Source organism: Sceloporus occidentalis, unplaced genomic scaffold, assembly GCF_023333645.1.
Source record: "Sceloporus occidentalis isolate IW3139 unplaced genomic scaffold, rSceOcc1.0.p SCAF_112, whole genome shotgun sequence".
Classification (NCBI taxonomy): Eukaryota; Metazoa; Chordata; class Lepidosauria; order Squamata; family Phrynosomatidae; genus Sceloporus; species Sceloporus occidentalis.
The window spans coordinates 9,519-27,570 of NW_028317092.1; the positions used below are offsets into that span (position 1 = coordinate 9,519).

The 18,052-nt window shown below is 41.1% G+C and overlaps 1 protein-coding gene across 1 annotated transcript in view; it reads left to right on the top strand.

Moving 5' to 3' along the window:
- The first annotated feature begins 1,713 nt into the window (after positions 1–1,713).
- Positions 1,714–18,052, top strand: part of LOC149282555 (myotilin-like) — a 91,649-nt gene continuing 75,310 nt past the window's right edge. Inside the window, exons 1-3 of the mRNA XM_089498056.1 lie at positions 1,714–1,748; positions 4,414–4,558; positions 16,993–17,091. Of these exons, the coding sequence (XP_089354182.1) occupies positions 1,714–1,748; positions 4,414–4,558; positions 16,993–17,091 (279 nt within the window). The remainder of the gene's footprint in view (positions 1,749–4,413; positions 4,559–16,992; positions 17,092–18,052) is intronic.

Genomic DNA, 18,052 nt, shown 5'->3' on the forward strand with positions numbered 1-18,052 from the left:
ACAAGTAAGACACAGGTTGGAAGGGAGGCGGGGAATCAGTGAAAAGACCGAGAGTATCACGAATCTCCCTCCAAAAGGGGACAATAAGGGGGCACTCCCACCAAATATGCAGAACCGAGCCCCCCCGGGTTACCACAGCGCCAACACACATCGGGGTGGTCAGGAAATATGGCATTTAACCGTGCTGGGGTACGATACCACATCGTAAGGAATTTGTATGAAAGCTCCCGAGTCTTAGCATTAATATATTTTGGGTCTTTAGTATGTGGGGCAAATAAGAAGTAGAATTGTGTGTCATCTGCATAGCAATGATTTCTCAGGCCATGGTGCCTAATAATGTCCCCCAGTGGTAGCAAATAGATTGCATGGGGGACAAGAGGGAACCCTGTGGAGCTCCGCAGGCTAATTCTGTTGATGCCAATAAGCATAATGTGTATATGCTAGTCTCGGTGAATTATCAGTGAGGAAAGATTTAAACCAGCTAAGGATTGTGCCTCCTAGACCACAGATGTTGTTAAAGAGCACTATTAAAATCTCATGGTCAATGGTGTTAAATGCAGCTGAAAGATTCAAGATGGATTGTGATGGAGTAATCAGCATTGTTTCTCGCCAGAGATTATTTAGCACTGAGACTATCACTGTTTCCGTGCTGTGGCAGCATCTGAAACCAGACTGGAAAGGATCAAAGATATTATAGTTTGATAGATGGTCCTCCAGTTGAGTTGCCACAATTTTTTCAATGATTTTCCCCAAAAATGGAAGGTTGGAGACTGGTCTGTAATTTGCCATGCAGACTGGAACTTATGAAGGTTTCTTTAGGAGGGGTTTTACCAGTGCTTCTGTTAGAGAATACACAAAGTTTCCAATTTTTAGTGAACACTGAACTATTTTGGGGTTAGATACATTTTTCAATTCACGAGTAGATAAGCCGAGGTGGGGAACGGTCTAGGTCACACTTAGTGTGACGCAACTTTTGCATTCTTTGCTTCCTCTATATTCGCACTTGTAAAGGTAGAACATAAACTATGGCAATCTGGCAATCCACTGTAATGGGGTGTAACTGGTTGGCCTGTTGTGACAGAGGCTCAGATGGAGGAAATCTTGCCATTGAAGACTTGCATATTATTACTTTGATGCTTTGGTCTGAAACCCTTTTAGTGCATAATAATGTTACATAAGATATTGGTTGTTAAAAAATATAATATTAACATATCTATTATTTTATTTGTAGAAGTGCTCATTTTAAGGACAGAAAGAATCAAGAATTAAAGAATCAAGAATTAAAGAGAAGGAGCAACATATTCTTCTGAATGTTACTAAGCAACACAAGCTAAAGACATTTCTGAAAGTATGAGTCTCACTTCTCTCCCATCAATTACTTCCAAGCATCAACCAACTGTGTTTAATTATGAGCGACCAAAACACTTCATACAGTCACAGCCAAAACATCAAGCAGAGTCAGACTCTCAAGTAGCCGCAACAGCTAAGGATACAAGTAAATTTGCAAATTCAACTATTTTAATCCACTCTCAGAATCAGAGTCGGGATAAGGAAGTGCCAGCTTTGTCTTTTTCAGTAAGCACACCAATGAGGCCTGAAGTACCAGGACTGTTAGAACCTACCAATATTTCATTGCATGAAAAAACTTTTTCAGGTCGGCATTCTGAGGATCCACATCCTTTTCAGTGTATAGCACCACTCTTTGGTAAAAGCATGGACAAAACCACGATCATCAATAAGAAAACAGAGTAAGTAAACTAATTATTGACAAAAAATAACTTTGATAATCTGTATAAAAATGTGCCAGTTACATTTAATGAAGTTATACACTACTATGGATTGATAGGGATGGACATGGTTCATGGCTGACATTTTTAAAGCTACTGGACGAAGTGAGGTACACTATTTAAACCAATGCTAATAATAGTTCCTTTAGGTTAAACATGTGTTAGAATGAGTCATTCTATTTTTACGGTCCAAAAAAAAAATAGTAATGGATAGGCTGTCAAAATACACACATATACACTATCTCTTACACATAGCTGTTCATACATACACATAGATATACACACCTGCCCTTACAGACACACTTTCCTTAATATGCAAAGACTTTCAAAACACACACTCTATTTCTTTCTACCCTTTGTTCATATCATTATCTTTCTGATCTCCCCACATCTGTCACCTTTCTAATTTTCTTTCTCCCTATGTCTTCCCTTTCTTACTATATCTCCCCTTTGCTGCTACCTCTTTACTTTATCATTATCTTTTCATTTTCTCATTGTCTCTTCTCTGTATCTCTATACTTGCTCCTATTTTTCCACATTCAAATTATCTCTTCCCTTTCACTCTATCTCTCACTATTCTTATCTCACCCCTTTCTCCCTATCTCACCTAATTATCTTTCCTTGTTTCCCTTTCTCACTTTTTTTCTTTTCTACATACCGCTTAATTTTCTCCCGATCTCTTCTAATTCACACTTTCTTCCTTTTCTCCCTATCTCTCCCTTTTCTCCTGATCTCTCCACTTTTTTTACCATCTCTCTTTCTCATTATTTTTTCCCCATTTCTTCTTTCTCATAATCTCTTTTTTTTCTCATGATCTTTTCCCTTTCTCATTATCTCTCCCCTTTCTTGTTATCTCTTCACTTTCCCATTGTCGCTTCCCATTCTTATTATCCCTCCCTTTTCTCCTTATGTCTTTCATTTCTCCCAATCTCTCACTTTTCTAATTATCTCTTCTTTATTTCTCCATTTTCTCACTCTTTATTCTATTCTTTTCTCACATTTCTCCCTATATCTCCACTTTCTCTATATCTCTTCCCTTTATACCCATGTCTTTTATTTCTCCCTATCTTTCTCATTTCTTCCAGTCTCTGCTTTTCTCCTTTTCCTTTATTTTTCCTCCCACCCATGCTCTGGTGTGAGCATGATGTCTGTTCAGACAGACCTCTGTTTCAGTGCTACCTCATGTGGTATGCGCAGCTTCAGTGTTGTTACAACCACCTCTCTAGTAATGGACACTGGTGATCATGCAACTATGTATATAAATCCATTAAATGCAATTGGCACATTGTTGAATTTAAGGTACAGAAATGCATAGCAAGACCCTATTATTATTATTTATTGTTTTATATAGCGCCATCAAATTCCGTAGCGCTATACAATATATATTATATATTTCGACCACAAAGTTGATGTGATAGGAGCAGGAAAAAAGGATTTGAGCAAGTTTGACAAGGGCCAAATTGTGATGGCTAGACAACTGGGTCAGAGCATCTCCACAGCTCTTGTGGGGTGTTCCCAGTCTGGATCAAAAGTGGTCCAAGGAAAAGCAGTGAACCTGCAACAGGGTCATGGGGGGGGGCAAAGGCTGGCCCGTGTGGTCAAATCCAACAGACAAACTACTGTAGCTAAAATTGCTGAAAAAGTTAATATTGGTTCTGATAGAAAGGTATCAGAATACACGGTGCATCATAGTTTGTTGCATATGGGGCTGTGCAGTCCAGTCAGGGTGCCCATGCTGACCCTGCCTAAAGCGCCAGCAATGGGCACATGAGCATTAGAACTGGACCACAGAGAAATGGAAGAAGCTGGTCTGATGTATCATGTTTTCTTTTACATCACGTGCATAGCCAAGTGGGTGTGCATCTCTTACCTGGAGAACACATGGCACCAGGATGTATCCATGAAGGCCTCACCTCACAACTTACAGGACTAAAAGGATCTGCTAAAATTTTGGTACCAGATACCAAAGCATACCTTCAGAGGTCTAGTGGAGTCCATGCATTGATGGGTCAGGGCTGTTTTGGTGACAAAAGAGGGAGCTACATAATATTAGACAGGTGGTCATAATGTTATGGCTGATTGGTGTACTTAAGATTTTTCTCATATGAATTCATAGTGTTGCCAATAATTGTGACATACATACAGAATTTCACTTTTTTCTTTTATAAACCTGTGTTGCATTTGCAATAGTTTTATATCCATGAGTGCAGAGTATTTTTGTGTATTTTTTTACACAGGGTTAAAAAATATAGTTTATCACAGCATTTTTTTGCTCATATTTACCAATGGTGCCAATATCCGTAGAGGTCACTGTAACATCTGTCAGGGGCCTGGGTGCCATGTCAGCATCGGTCTGGGGACTGTGCTCAAGATTGGTGTATTTATTGGATGTACAAAGATCTAAACCATAGCAATAATTGCAATATACAGAAATACTGTAATTTTACAGTGACCAAAAAGCATTCCAATATATTTTATGTTTTGCAATTTGTCTGATATTGGTTGAAAATGATGTGTGGTAATTAAAATATATTCAGCATTCAGATTACAATAAAATATAGTTTACCTTTAATTATGTGTAATTTTGCTCAATTAAGACACTTATTTTTATGTTTTTTTTTATTAGTGTCTCAAAGTTCACTATTAACTGTGCACCAAAGGCTGTGCAACAAATGTCTGATAAAGATATTCAAGGAACAAAAGATGCACTGATTCAAGACCTTGAAAGGAAACTGAAATGTAAAGATGATATTTTGCATAATGGAAATCAAGTAAGTGATGCATGGGAGGGAGCATAGGAGTTTGAAACTAATAGTTTTCATGTTTAATTTAATTTTGAATGGAATTAAATAGATTTATCAATTAGATGGAAACATTGCACTTTTAAAAGAAGCTTATACCTTATTAAGTGACATATATTTCGCTCTAGGGTGCCCTCTCCGAGGTCACAAGGGAATCACCTGGGGGAACCTTTTAAAAAAAATTCTATAATATTGAGGAAATCCAGTCAGGGCCGGCCCTACCATGGAGCAGAGTAGGGCAATTGCTCCAGGCGGCACTTTTGAGGGGCGCCCCAAGCCCTGTTTTTTGTTTTTTTTTTAAGCGGAGGAGAGGGCTCCGAGTGGTTTTCGCTTACCAAATTGTCAGTACCCGCTCGGCGCCCCTCTCTCTCCTCTGCGAGCCCTCTAGCTCGGTCTCGGTGCCGGCTTGTAATGCTGAGGTCCGGAAGATGACATAATTTCCGGCGCTCAGCATTACAAGCCGGCACCGAGACCGAGCAGGGAGACTCGCCGCAGGACTGCTGAAAGGGAGGGGGGATATGGTAGATAATAGGGAGGGAGGGAGAGGAAGGGTAGATAATAGGGAGGGAGGGAGAGGAAGGGTAGATAATGGGGGGGGCAGCATTTTAAACTTCGCCCCAGGTGGCATTATGCCTTGGGCAGGCCCTGAATCCAGTCCTGCTCCACGGGGCTGCATGTGCCTAGATGTGCCAGTGTCTGCCTGCCCAGGCCCAGTGCTCTACAACCACTGCTGCACCTCTTTGACCGACCTTACTCTGGGGGAACCTTTTTTTAAATTTCTATAATGTTGTCCCAAAATTCATCCGAAATGAACGGCCAGGAAACAAAGTTAATTGTCTGGCAAAAATGAAACTAAAATCAAGGACTTATGGGGGGTGTTCTGGTAACTTGGTGGAATCCAGGGCAATGTTTGCTTGATAACACGGGATAAAACCACTACCAGTGCCATCACACTACTGCAGTAGGAAACATATATAGGGGAAGCACATAAGATACCACAGTCAAAACTGGGGGCCCTAATAAGTTCCACCATTAAATCATTAAAATCATCCCACTGAAAAAACTAAATATATATAAATAAGATGCCAAAATACCAGAGTATTGCAGTATGCAATGATACCTTTTTATTAGATTAACATAATACTTAAAAGACAAGCTTTCAAAAGTTTTCCTCTTTTCATCAGGTATTGCTTCAGACCTGAGAAAGACAAGAAAATTATCGAAAGATTTACTTTATAGTTTCCAAACACGTGCAGAGACAGAGGGCAGGCTCTTTGGTTGTTGTGAGCAGAGCTGTAGCTAGCTCCTTTTGCGCCCGAGGCAAGAATGGATACACATACACTGCTCTTACACACAACTGCCCACACATGCTGCCTTTATACATACCTGCCCATAAACGCACATATGCACATGCACTGCCCTTACAATTACCTGCCCATAAACTCACATATAGACATACACTGCCCTTACACGCAACTGCCCATACATGCTGCCTTTACACGCACCTGTCCATCAACACACATATACACATTCACTTTCCTTACACAAGCCTGTCCATACACACACATATGCACATACACCGTCCTCACACACCCCTGCTGGATCCTAGTGCACCAGCAGCCTGTCCCATGTCCTCTGTGCACAGCATTGGAGTGTCCAGTCCATTGGACAGAGGGGAATTGGCATTAATGGGGCAGATAGTGGCAGCCCCGAAGCTATTCAGGGATGTGACTGAGAATTTAAGCCAGGTCATATCACTAGATAGAGGAGCTGACAGGTCAGATGAGAACCATCATGGACACCCCAGGGTACATGTCCCTCTGTGGCACAAGGGTCAAGGGCTAGTTGGCCTTTAAAAATAATTTTAAAAGTTGGAGGGGCATGCTTGTTCGTAGTGTGCGTGTGATGAAGCACAAAAGAGTCATGTTAAATGAAGGAGAGTTGCAGGAGTTGAAAATGGAAATTACCAGCAGCAGTGGCAGTAGCACCACCCACATGTCCAACTCCCAATCATCTGCACCCAGAGCAGCAGCACTAGATCCACAGGAGCATCAGCCATTTGGACAAAGGCCCTTGATACTTTGGGGGGTACCACCCAAGCTCCCCAAAGTCAGACTAGCGCCCCTGAAATGATCAGCCAGGCCTCTCCTTAATGGCCCAGCAGCTCCTTTCATGCCAACCCACTAGTGTCCAAACCAAGAAGGTTTTCTCTGTTATACTCACCCCACAGAGATTGCAACTCTCCCCAAACCTGGTGGAACAGATGGCTTTCTTTAAATTTGTCCAAACTAGGTTATTTAGAACTCAATATTCAAAGTGAGTGAAGTTCTACTACTTCTGCCCTCTCCTTCCTTACTCTGGGGATCAGTTCTTATGAATTTTCAAATATTGGGTAGATTCAGTCCAGCACCAGGTGACTGCATGTGCCTATCATCTGTCAGTACCAGCACAGACCACATGCCTTATAGCTGCTGCTGCTGCTGCTGTGTATACTTTTAATTATGTTTTTTAATTGCCTGAGGCCTATTGCACTCCGGCTGCCGCTTCGTTGCACTTTTCCTTACTCTGGGTGGTTTAAGTAACATTGTAATTAAGGTTGAAAAAATAACTAAATGTATTAAGTTCAAACCTTCCACTTATCCTTCCTGATTTTGATCCAAAAGAAGGCAATACCCCCCACAATTACCCTATTTTTTGGATTTGCCTCTTAGGCAGAAGGCAATCATATTTCTCCTTGAATCGAGAAGCTCTAAAATATTTATGTATTTTTTTTTTTATGCAAACGTGTCAAAATAAGATTTATTATTTTTTACTATAATAAAACAGTTTGCGATGTAAGCCTTCACTGAAGGTAATGTGTTTGTTACTTAAAGGCTTATTGTGCCTCACAATCTTTTAATGCATTGTCAAGGTGAACCACCGTGATGTTTATTTAATCATTAATAGCCCTGTATGTTCTTCTTTTCTAAAAAAATATCCAGACCCCTTTTGAAGGACCCTATTGTATTTCATAGCACCACCTCTCTTTGCAGTGAATTTCATACCTTTATTTCCCTTACAGTAAAGTATCTCTTCCTTTGTTGTATATGAAATCTTTGTCCTTTCAGTCTCATAGGATGACCTCTTGTTCTTTGTACATTTCTGTTAATGAATAAGTCACTGGAGAGCTATTTATATTGACCCTGCACATATTAATACAATGTTATAATATCCCCTCTAAGACGCCGTTGTTCTAGTGTGTATAATTTCTCATATTCACGGTGAGGACTTACCACTGACTTATAAAGAGGAAAGATCCTTCTCCCTTGAATTCATACCCTGTTTTATACATGCCAATATCTTACTGGCCTTTGTATATGCTGAGTGACATTGCACACTCCCAAGGAGATGCCATAAAAGTATTGACAACAAAGGAAGGAATTCTTTAAAGTAAGGATAGTAAAGATATGGAGTTCACTGCCAATGGAGGTGGTGTTATCAAATACATTAGGTGCCTTCAAAAGGGGTCTGGATATTTTTTTTAGAAAGGCATGACATACAGAATAACATTAATATTTTAGAGTTGCATGGTCCGAGGAGAAATCAGTCTCAATCAGTCATGCACTAAGGGACTGCATTTGGCCATATGCCCTACTACTGCTGCTCCTTCATTTCTCCGGTGTGGTAAATTCTCTTATTTATTTTATTTATTTTTAATATTGGGGAAAATTCAGTCCTGTACCAAGGAGCTTAATTTGTCTACCTGTCTGCCCAGGTCATTTGTCCTACTGCTGCTGCTCCTGGATCTTCTTCCTTACTCTGAAGGATCAATTTTTTTCGGGGGCAGAATAGGTGCATAACTGGGGGCAGAGGTGCATAACTAGGGGGCAGGTTGGCAAATAAAAGGAAATAAAACCAAAAAATGCATATTTCTCAATCATAGTTTTTATTAAATACAGTGGATATAAAAAATATACACACCCCTGTTAAAATGCCAGGTTCTTCTAATGTTAAAGAATGAGACAAAGATAAATCATGTCAGAACATTTTCCACCTTTTATGTGGCCTATAATGTGAACAATTCAATTAAAAAACCCAAAACAAACCTCACAATAACCTGGTTGCATAAGCGTGCACACCCTCTTATAACTGGGGCTGTGGTGGTGTTCGGAATTAACCAATCACATGCAAACTCATGTTAAAAAATGAAAAAAACAAATTGTACACACATTGAACCAATGGGAAATAATTATCCCAAATATATTCATTAAGTTGTCCTGATTTGTAAACCACCCAACATGGCCAGGATTTTTATCTATTTTGACCAGTATAGGGCAAATATTGCAAGGCATGCATCACGTTTTTGAAATGTATTTTTTTTTAAATTTGGCATGGTAGTCTTAATAACTGCAATACTTGTCACAGATACTGATTATCCCCCCAAAATTATATGTTTATGAACAGTAGATAAGTCAAGGTGTACAACTAGGGTCATTTTGACACTTTTCAAACAGGAATTTGATCGCCAATTGCTGCCAAATTTTGAGGTATTTTTATATTTTTTTGTTTTTTTGCATATGTTGCAATGTTGCTTTAGATTTTATATTATATTTTGTATAGAATATGTGCAACTGCAGAAAAAAACACCAACACCAACATCCCCCGGTTCCAACAAGGCCTCACATGCATAGTTCATGCATTTTTTGAGGAAGCTATGAGGGCAAAACTGGAACATGCGCATTTTAGTTTTCAAATTTGGAATTTTCAGAAATTGGTTTCCTGGGCCCATATCCCATTTGGGACATTTTGGAAGCCCCCCACTGTAAATTACCGCATAAAAGTATATATTTATGAACAGTAGATGAGTCAAGGTGTTCAACTAGGGTAGTTTTGACAGTTTTCAGCCAGCCATTTCTTCACTGATGTCTGCCAAACGTCACAGGGAAATTATTTTATTGCGTTTTTAACGCATACATTTCAATGTTGCACTGAATTTCTTGCACACCATAAGTGCAACAGTGGAAGAAAACACCACATTTTGTTCACCAACATCCCATGAGTCCAACAAGGCCTCACATGCATGGTTCATGCATTTTTTGAGGAAGCTATGAGGGCAAAACTGGAACATGTGCATTTTTTTTTTTATATTTTTTTTATCAGATTACTTGTAAGTGACAGGTTTAGGCCGCTGACATCAATCAGGGAGACCGATCAATAATCAGCGACTTAAAATGTCACCGACAAGTCATCAGGTAATAATTATGATTTTTTTATTTATTAATAATTTGTGTTTTTTCATAATTAACCTAGATGACCCCTCTCTCTTTGAAGAGCAGGGTCATCCTTGGACTGCCATAATGATCCGATCACTCCTATTGGCCAGGAGCGATATGATCAGCCCAGCCCAGCATTTGACCTGGAAGCACCCTGGACTTTCAGGTCAGTGCTGTTATTTTTTTTTATTATTATTATTTTATTTTTTTTTATTTATTTATTTTTTATTTTTTTTTATTATTATTATTATTTTTTAATTTTTTTTAACTCTTTCAATGCTGATGCTCCATTGAAGCACAGCATTGACTGATATTTAGTCCTCACAAGCTTGTGGGGACTAATATTAACACCTGCAATGCTGCGATGGGGGTCATACACAATCGCAGCATTGAAGGGGTTAATTGAGGAAGAGGGGGGTAGGGGTTAACTTAGCAAGGGAGGGGGGGGCTGGTCTCCACACTCATGTGGAGAACAAAGAACCCTGTCTCCCTGTCCCTGAAGCTGCCTCTGACCATAGACTGGAGATTTTAGGTGAGGAGTCTCTTTGATCAGTCCTACAGGACTGATCAAAGGACTTCTGGGGGCTCGTTTTTGCTGTTGCTGGTCTGCCTGGGCTTCCAGGCAGACCACCAGCAGCAGAGCCCCCTACAAAATGGGAATTAACCCCTTCAATGCCGTGATCGCGGAATTGAATGCCGCGATTGCGGCATTGAAGGGGTTAACGCTGCACTGACGCTCTCATGGAGCGATCAGGCAGCAGGGGGGTGTTGGGTCAGGTCCCCACACTTGTGTGGGGACCCATTCAACACACCACCTCCTTCCCTGAAGCTGCCTGTGGCAGCTGAAAACGCGATTACAGATTTTTCTGCAATCGTGGTTTCTGCCTAGAGAATCACTCCGTGGGAGTGATCGTGGGCTTGGGGGCGGGTTTAGAGAGGCTGTGCTGTCTGCCCAGACTCCTGGGCAGACAGCAGCAGCAGCGCCCCCACGATCACCACGATTGTGGCAATGTGGGGGCGGTTTTTGGAGGAGACGTACCTGGTACGTCCCGGTCTACCGGTGACCGGTAACCAGGAAGTACCAGGTACGTCCCGGACCTGAAGGGGTTAAAGTGACTCTGAATAATCACAAATAAAGTTCAGCTGTTCTAGTAGGATTTACCTGACATTTGCTTAGTTGCTTCCCAGAGCAGAAGCCATGGTACGGAGAGAGCTTTCAAAGCATCAGAGGGATCTCATTGTTGAAAGATATCAGTCAAGAGAAGGGGAAAAAAAAGAATTTCCAAAACATTAGATATACCATGGAACACAGCAGACACAGTAGACAGTCCTCATCAAGTGGAGACAATATTGCACGACAGAGACATTACCAAGAACTGGGCGTTCCCCCAAAATTGATGAAAAGATGAGAAGAAAACTGGTCAGGGAGGCTTACAAGAGGCCTAATGCAACATTAAAGGAACTACAAGAATTTCTGGCAAGTACTGGCTGTGGGCTTCATGTGACAACATATGTATTCATCATATGAATGGACAATGGGGTTAGGGTGGCAAGACGGAAGCCTTTTCTTACAAAGAAAAACATCCAAGCCCGGCTGAAGTTTGCAAAAACAAATATCAAGTCCCCTAAAAGCACGTGGGAAAATGTGTTATGGTCTGATGGAACCAAGGTTGAACTTTTTGGTCATAATTCCAAAAGGTACATTTGGCGCAAAAATACTGCACATCACCCAAAGAACATCATACCCACAGTAAAGCATGGTGGTGGCAGCAGGGGCGTACCTAGAGTATTTGGCACCCGGGGCGGATCCTGTAAGTGGCACCTCCCCCACCAAATGTAAAGACATCTACAAAATTATGTTAAGAATATTTATTGCACCAATTTTTAAACTGTATGTCAACTGTAAACAACAAGAAATCTGAAAAAATAAATTAATAACTTATAAGTAAAATAAATACATTTAAATAACATTTACTGAACATATAATAGTGCTTTCTTTAATAACCCTCCAAAAAAAACAGCGTCCACATTGCCCATATTGCCCACATAGAACCTGACCAGCACCCAAATTACACACACATAGGACGTGCCATCTTTGTCCCATAAACACCCTGCCTGTGCCATTTTTGTCCCATAAACACCCTGCTTATACCATCTTTGCCTTTTTGACAAATCAACTATACACCTATGATTAACACAAACACTTTTACAGTCACTCACTAATTCACTTTCATTCACACAATCATTTATTCTTTCACACAAATTATTTACACATATTTATTGATGCATTCTCACAAATTCATTAATTCTCTCACTCATTCACACAATTCATCCACACATTAATCCATTAATTTTCGATCTCTCATTCTGACTCTTTATTTCAATATTCTTGCTACCCTCCTTTCTCCATATTTACCCATTCTCACCCCCTTCTGCCCTATCTACCCCTTCTCACTGCCTTCTCCCTATCTACCCCCTATCCCCCCGTCTCACTCCCTTCTCCCTATCTACCCCCTCCTAACTATCTACCCTCTGCCCCCTTTGAAGTTCACTTACATTTCAGGAGTCCTGCGGTGGGGGTGCAAGGCCTCTGTCTCCCAGCTCTGCCACTGTATGGAACAGTATAGAGTGATGGGAGTTATGATGTACTTTAGAGCATAATTATAATAAAAAAGACATTGGAAATGGTACAGCATAACACCCATCACTCTCACACATTTACCAATCCACACTTACCAATCCACAGATTCCACACATACCAATCCACAGATTCCACATACCAATCCACAGATTCCACACATATACCAATCCACACATATACCAATCCACACATATACCAATCCACACATATACCAATCCACAGATTCCACATATACCAATCCACAGATTCCACACATACCAATCCACAGATTCCACACATACCAATCCACAGATTCCACACATACCAATCCACTCTCACTGTCACTCAGTCTTACTGAATGATTTTCTACCTTCTTTTCTACCTCTTTTCTTCTTACAGCAGTCTTTCTCTTCGCTCCTCTTCTTCTGTCTTCTTCCGGGTCAGAGGGCACTGTGGGCGCGGCTTCAGTGCCGCCGGGATCTGACTACAAACCCCGGCGCACAGCAGCAGTTGCCGCGCGGATCGCAAGGGAGCGGTATCGGAAGTCTTTAACAGACCTCCGGCTCCCTTGAGTGATTTTAAGCCGGTTCAAGGGAACCGGCTTAAAATCACTCAAGGGAGCCGGAGGTCTGTTAAAGACCTCCGATACCGCTCCCTTGCGAGCCTGCTCCTCCAGCGGCGGACATTACTGTCCGTCTCTGGAGGGGTGCCGGGTGCCGGCAAGTTGGCACCCCCCTGATGAGCGGCACCCGGTGCGGACCGCCCCCCGCTAGGTACGCTACTGGGTGGCAGCATCATGCTTTAAGGCCCTGGTTCCAGCTGAAGAAAAAGAGCCCCAGTCAGGGTGGAGAGAATTATGAACAGTTCCAAATACCAGGCAATTTTGGCACAAAACCTTTTGGCGTCCTTTAGGAAGCTGAAGAGGAAGTTCACCTTTAGCACGGCAACGACCCAAAGCAAACATCCAAATCCACAAAAGCATGGCTTCACCAGAAGAAGATTAATGTTTTGGAATGGCCCAGCCAGAGCCCAGACCTGAATCCAATTGAACATCTGTGGGGTGATCTGAAGAGGGCTGTGCACAGGAGATGTCCTCGCAGTCTGACAGATGTCAAGATGTGCCATGCTAATAGACTCCTACCCAAAACCCAAAGACTGATTGCTGTAATAAAATCAAAAGGTGCTTCAAGAAAGGGTGTGCACGCTTATGCAACCAGGTTTTTTTTTTTTTTTTTAAATTCCCCCCCCCCTCAAAGATTTCAGTTCTGACATGATTTATCTTTGTCTCATTCTTTAAAATCACAAGAACCTGGCATTTTAACAGGGGTGTGTAGACTTTTTATATCCACTGTATGTGAATTAATATTTACCAATAAAACTTTTTTTCTTACAGGGTAGTCATTTTCAGGCTTTTAATTTTCTAAATTAATATTCAAATTTTGGGGGGTCGTCTTATAATCGAGCAAATAGTATTAGACTTGTGCATAAGGCCCAAAATCATTTTGGACACTTATTTGTTTAGTTTTTGGTTCATTCATTTTCAGAATTCAAATTTTGTTTTCTTCCCTTTCAGTTGATGAAATTCGGACTGATTTTTTTATTCGGAAACAATAAATGTTGCCCCAAAATAAGTCTCTTTCCTTGTACCTCCTGCCCTCTCCTCCAGTCCTGCCTTTGCCCCCTGCACTCTCTTCTAATATCTCTACCTCAGCCTTCTCTGCCTTCTTGCCCTGTCTGTGCCCTTGCCCCCCCCCCATCTGCTCACTCACCTTCTCCAGCCATTGTCTGGTCTCTGGTGCAGAGAGACTATACTGACTGGAGAGATGGAAGGGGGAGCAACAGAGGTTGACAGTGTGTGAAAGAGGGAGAAGCTGCAGCGAAGATGATGACAGTAATATGTAAGTGCACAATTAATACCATCAATTCAATTCAAAATATTACACTATTGTATTTTTATCTTGTGTTTTTTGTATATACTGCTAAATTGCAATACACAAGAGGCCGCTCTCATCTTAATTTAAAGAGCTTAATCTTATTTTATTCTATATATTTTATTTAGATTTTTTATAGCACTTTATTCTTTTTTGGTTTACCACATTTGTGTACAGTGTGGCACTGAGACAAACACTTTTCTTTTCTATTTATTTGATTTAACGTAAGAAGGTTTTTATCTTATGTAAGGAAGATGTACTTTACAGAGAGGGTAGTGGATATGTGGAACAGCCTCCCAGGGAGAAGCTTGAGGTCCACAGATCCCCTGAAATTTTGATTTCCCTCATCTTTCCACCCTTCTATTATAAGTTGGTGTTTTGGATGAGATTATTAAATGTTTAGTTTTAGAGTGATCTGAGGTAGGATTTTTTCAGTATAGATATCTCTTGCATTGCAATGGTTAACTATAACTGTCAGGACACGTGCCCAGGTGCAGGAGACACCAGAGCCTCTGTCTGTACCCCATGATGCATAGCGATAGCGGTAGGTACAAACAGGCAAATAGATACATATAGAAGGTTGGATATATATATATATATCCAAATACAGTCTGTATTGGAGTAAGCTGTCAAGCCAGTACAAAAAAGGACTGGTCGACAAAAAAGAATAATGCTCAGACACAAAAGCAGAGCACACGGCACGATAGCCCACTGGCCGGGTACTTTACAAGATGGCCCTCGGACAGGGCACACGGCTGAATGGCCCACTGGCAGGGGACACCGCTGGATGACCACAGGCAGGGCACACGGTTGGAATACCCAGGAGATGTGGTCGAGAAAGCCGGGTCGGTACCAGAAGATCACAGAGAGAAGGCGAAATCATGATCCAAAGTGCAGGGTCAAAACAAGCCAGGTCAAAATGGGTAGGTTCCACACAGAGTGCTGCTAGCAAAGGACCAAATGCAGAGTAACACAGAAAGGTCAGTCCACTCCAATGCAAAGACCTTGAATGATGGAAATCCCAGGTATTTAAAGAGGGCGTTCATCCCAGGTAACATAGCTCAGCTGTCCAGATAATTATTAGCAGAGGTGCTCATAAAGGGGAGGGTGGCCACTAGTGGCTCCAAGTAGACTTGGCAGCCAGTATACAACAGACAGGCTCCAGGCAAGCAGGGTGGAACCCTGACAATAGCCTTTTTTTCCTGTTTCTGTATATAACCTCTTGCATTCAGGCCTTGATTGTTTCTTTGATTATTAAGTTTATATTTGCTATTACTATGTGTACCCACTAGATGCCATTCACAGCTTGTTTAAGCCTGTCTGACCCCAACAAAAGTAACATCTTCTAGTTAATTAGCAATCGTCCAAAAAAATATGTGAGAGGGAGGGCGAGAGAGGTTTTGACATTCATTTTTGTTTGTTTCATTGGCGTCCCTCCTTGTTATTGGAGATTCGTACGGACAAAATTGACACACTCTGTTAAACATAAAGTTTATATGACTCTTAATGCACACGTCTAGTACCGTATTTGCTCGATTAGAACAAAAGGTTTTTTTCAGAGCAAATGCTCTAAAAAATACTCCTCGTCTTGTAATCGAGGTCGTCTTCTAATCAGACCTCAAATGAGGTCTGACTATTAGACTAAGATCCAGATCCCCCGCATTGCTGCAGGGGACCTGGATCCTCCTGTATGGTAACTTCAGCTGCTGCCACCGAGCGCCGGCGAAAGTGCCGGCAGCAGCCGAGGTTGCATACGTGCGTACCTTCCTACTCCCGGGATAGCCCGCCCACTGCGGTGAAGCAGAGCCAGTTGGGGAGATTGCTCCAGAAGCAGGACCGGGACTCCGGGGGGCAGATGTGTATAACTGGGGTTAGATGAGCATAACTGGGGGCAGGTTGGTAAATAAAAGTTAAAAACAAAAAAATAGTTTACATGAATTAATATTTACTAGTAAAACTTTTTTCCTATAGGGTCGTCTTATAATCAGGCTTTTTCTTTTTTCCTAAATTAATATTTAGATTTTGGGGTGTCGTCTTATAATCGAGCAAATACGGTAAATATACCTATTTCACATCACTCTTTACAAGGTGTTTTACATTATCACTGCACTATTTTTTCTTCTTTTACTTTGTTTTCTATTTTCATGTATGGAGGTAACGTGTTGCACAAATGTTTTTCAAATGGAAGTGAAAACTAGGTATAAGATTCTCTGGTGCTTGTCACAGTGGTCACTTGGAGTCACCCAGTAGCCATACATTTTTGTAACATGATAGCTCTTCCATTTGTCTCATAGTTGATGTTTATGTACTACACATTGCATTACTTCATATTTATCAATCTTACAGCTAAACTATTACCGTATTTAAACAATTACCATAAACACATTTAAAAATAAAAATATGATTTTGTGCAGGGGTGGTGAGAGCATAGTGAGGGCACCACCTAAGTTTGAAGGGACACCCTATCATATATATTAAAGTGATATAGTTTAAGAACTTATTTGAACATATGAATGGCATTCTGAGTGTAGAAAATGCTGTTGGCATAAAATTACTAAAATATAATTTTATAGTCATAAAAAACCCTATTTTTTTCCTTAGCGTCTTACTTATGAAGAAAGGATGGCTCGCAGACTTCTTGGCCCTCAAAATGCTGCCTCTGTCTTTGAAGATCACGGCTTTGAAACTCAGGGTTCAAAGGTATGTTTCACAGTAAATCACTTTGTTAATGAAAAGCTAGGCAGAAGTACTTAGCTATCAAGAGATAGCTATCATTTTTTTATTTTACACCTCTCCTTCTGTTTGTCCATCTCAGTATGTTCCCCTCTCTCCACATCTCTACACCCCAATATCATTTGGCTGGCAAGGTTTCCCCAGTCTAATGTCTAGAGCTGGTGCTCTCCTATGGATAAAACATAAGTCTGTATGGTAATAGGGTGATCTGGCTGCAAATCTCTTGGGGGCATAAGACTTCAACAAGGAGCAACTCTTTGATACGTTGGTCCTTGACCTCTGCTCCATTTGTCCCGCCTTAAAGATAGCTCTGGTGCTCAATGTTGCTATTATGAAAATGAGCTGTTAGCAAGGTTATCATGAAAGGTAGATTGATTAGGAAACAGAAAATTATATCTTATAGTATTGATGCTCATCAATGCAGTCAAACAAAGCACCAAACAAATAAAAGTTTGAAAGAGCTCCTTAAATAAGCAAAGATGAATATCTCTAATAGTGGTGAAGCTGTCATAATCACAGGATCACAGGATGTTCACAGTTAGGCAGCAGTAGGGGCCTTGAAGGTTCAGGTGAGATATGGAGTAAAAAGAAGGGGAAAATAATATGAAAAGTGAAGTTCTCAGTAGACATATGCAAATTGGCCAAAAGCGTTTAGGACAAATTTTTTGGTTAGTTTTTGGCCCATTCGTTTTCGTTGCCTGCCCAAATTTGTTGCCCACATTCACTCTTATTCACTGTCACACTCTTGTTCGCTCATGCTGCCACGCTCTCTAAATGTTTCCCTACCATATGCCTACCACTTCCGCATCTTCTTCTTCTTGCAGATGCGTGAGAGAGTGAAGAAGAATGAGAGTGTGAGAGAGTGAGTGATGTGAGAGAGTGTGAGTGAATGTGGATCCATGAATGTCGGACACAAATTCTGAGCTTT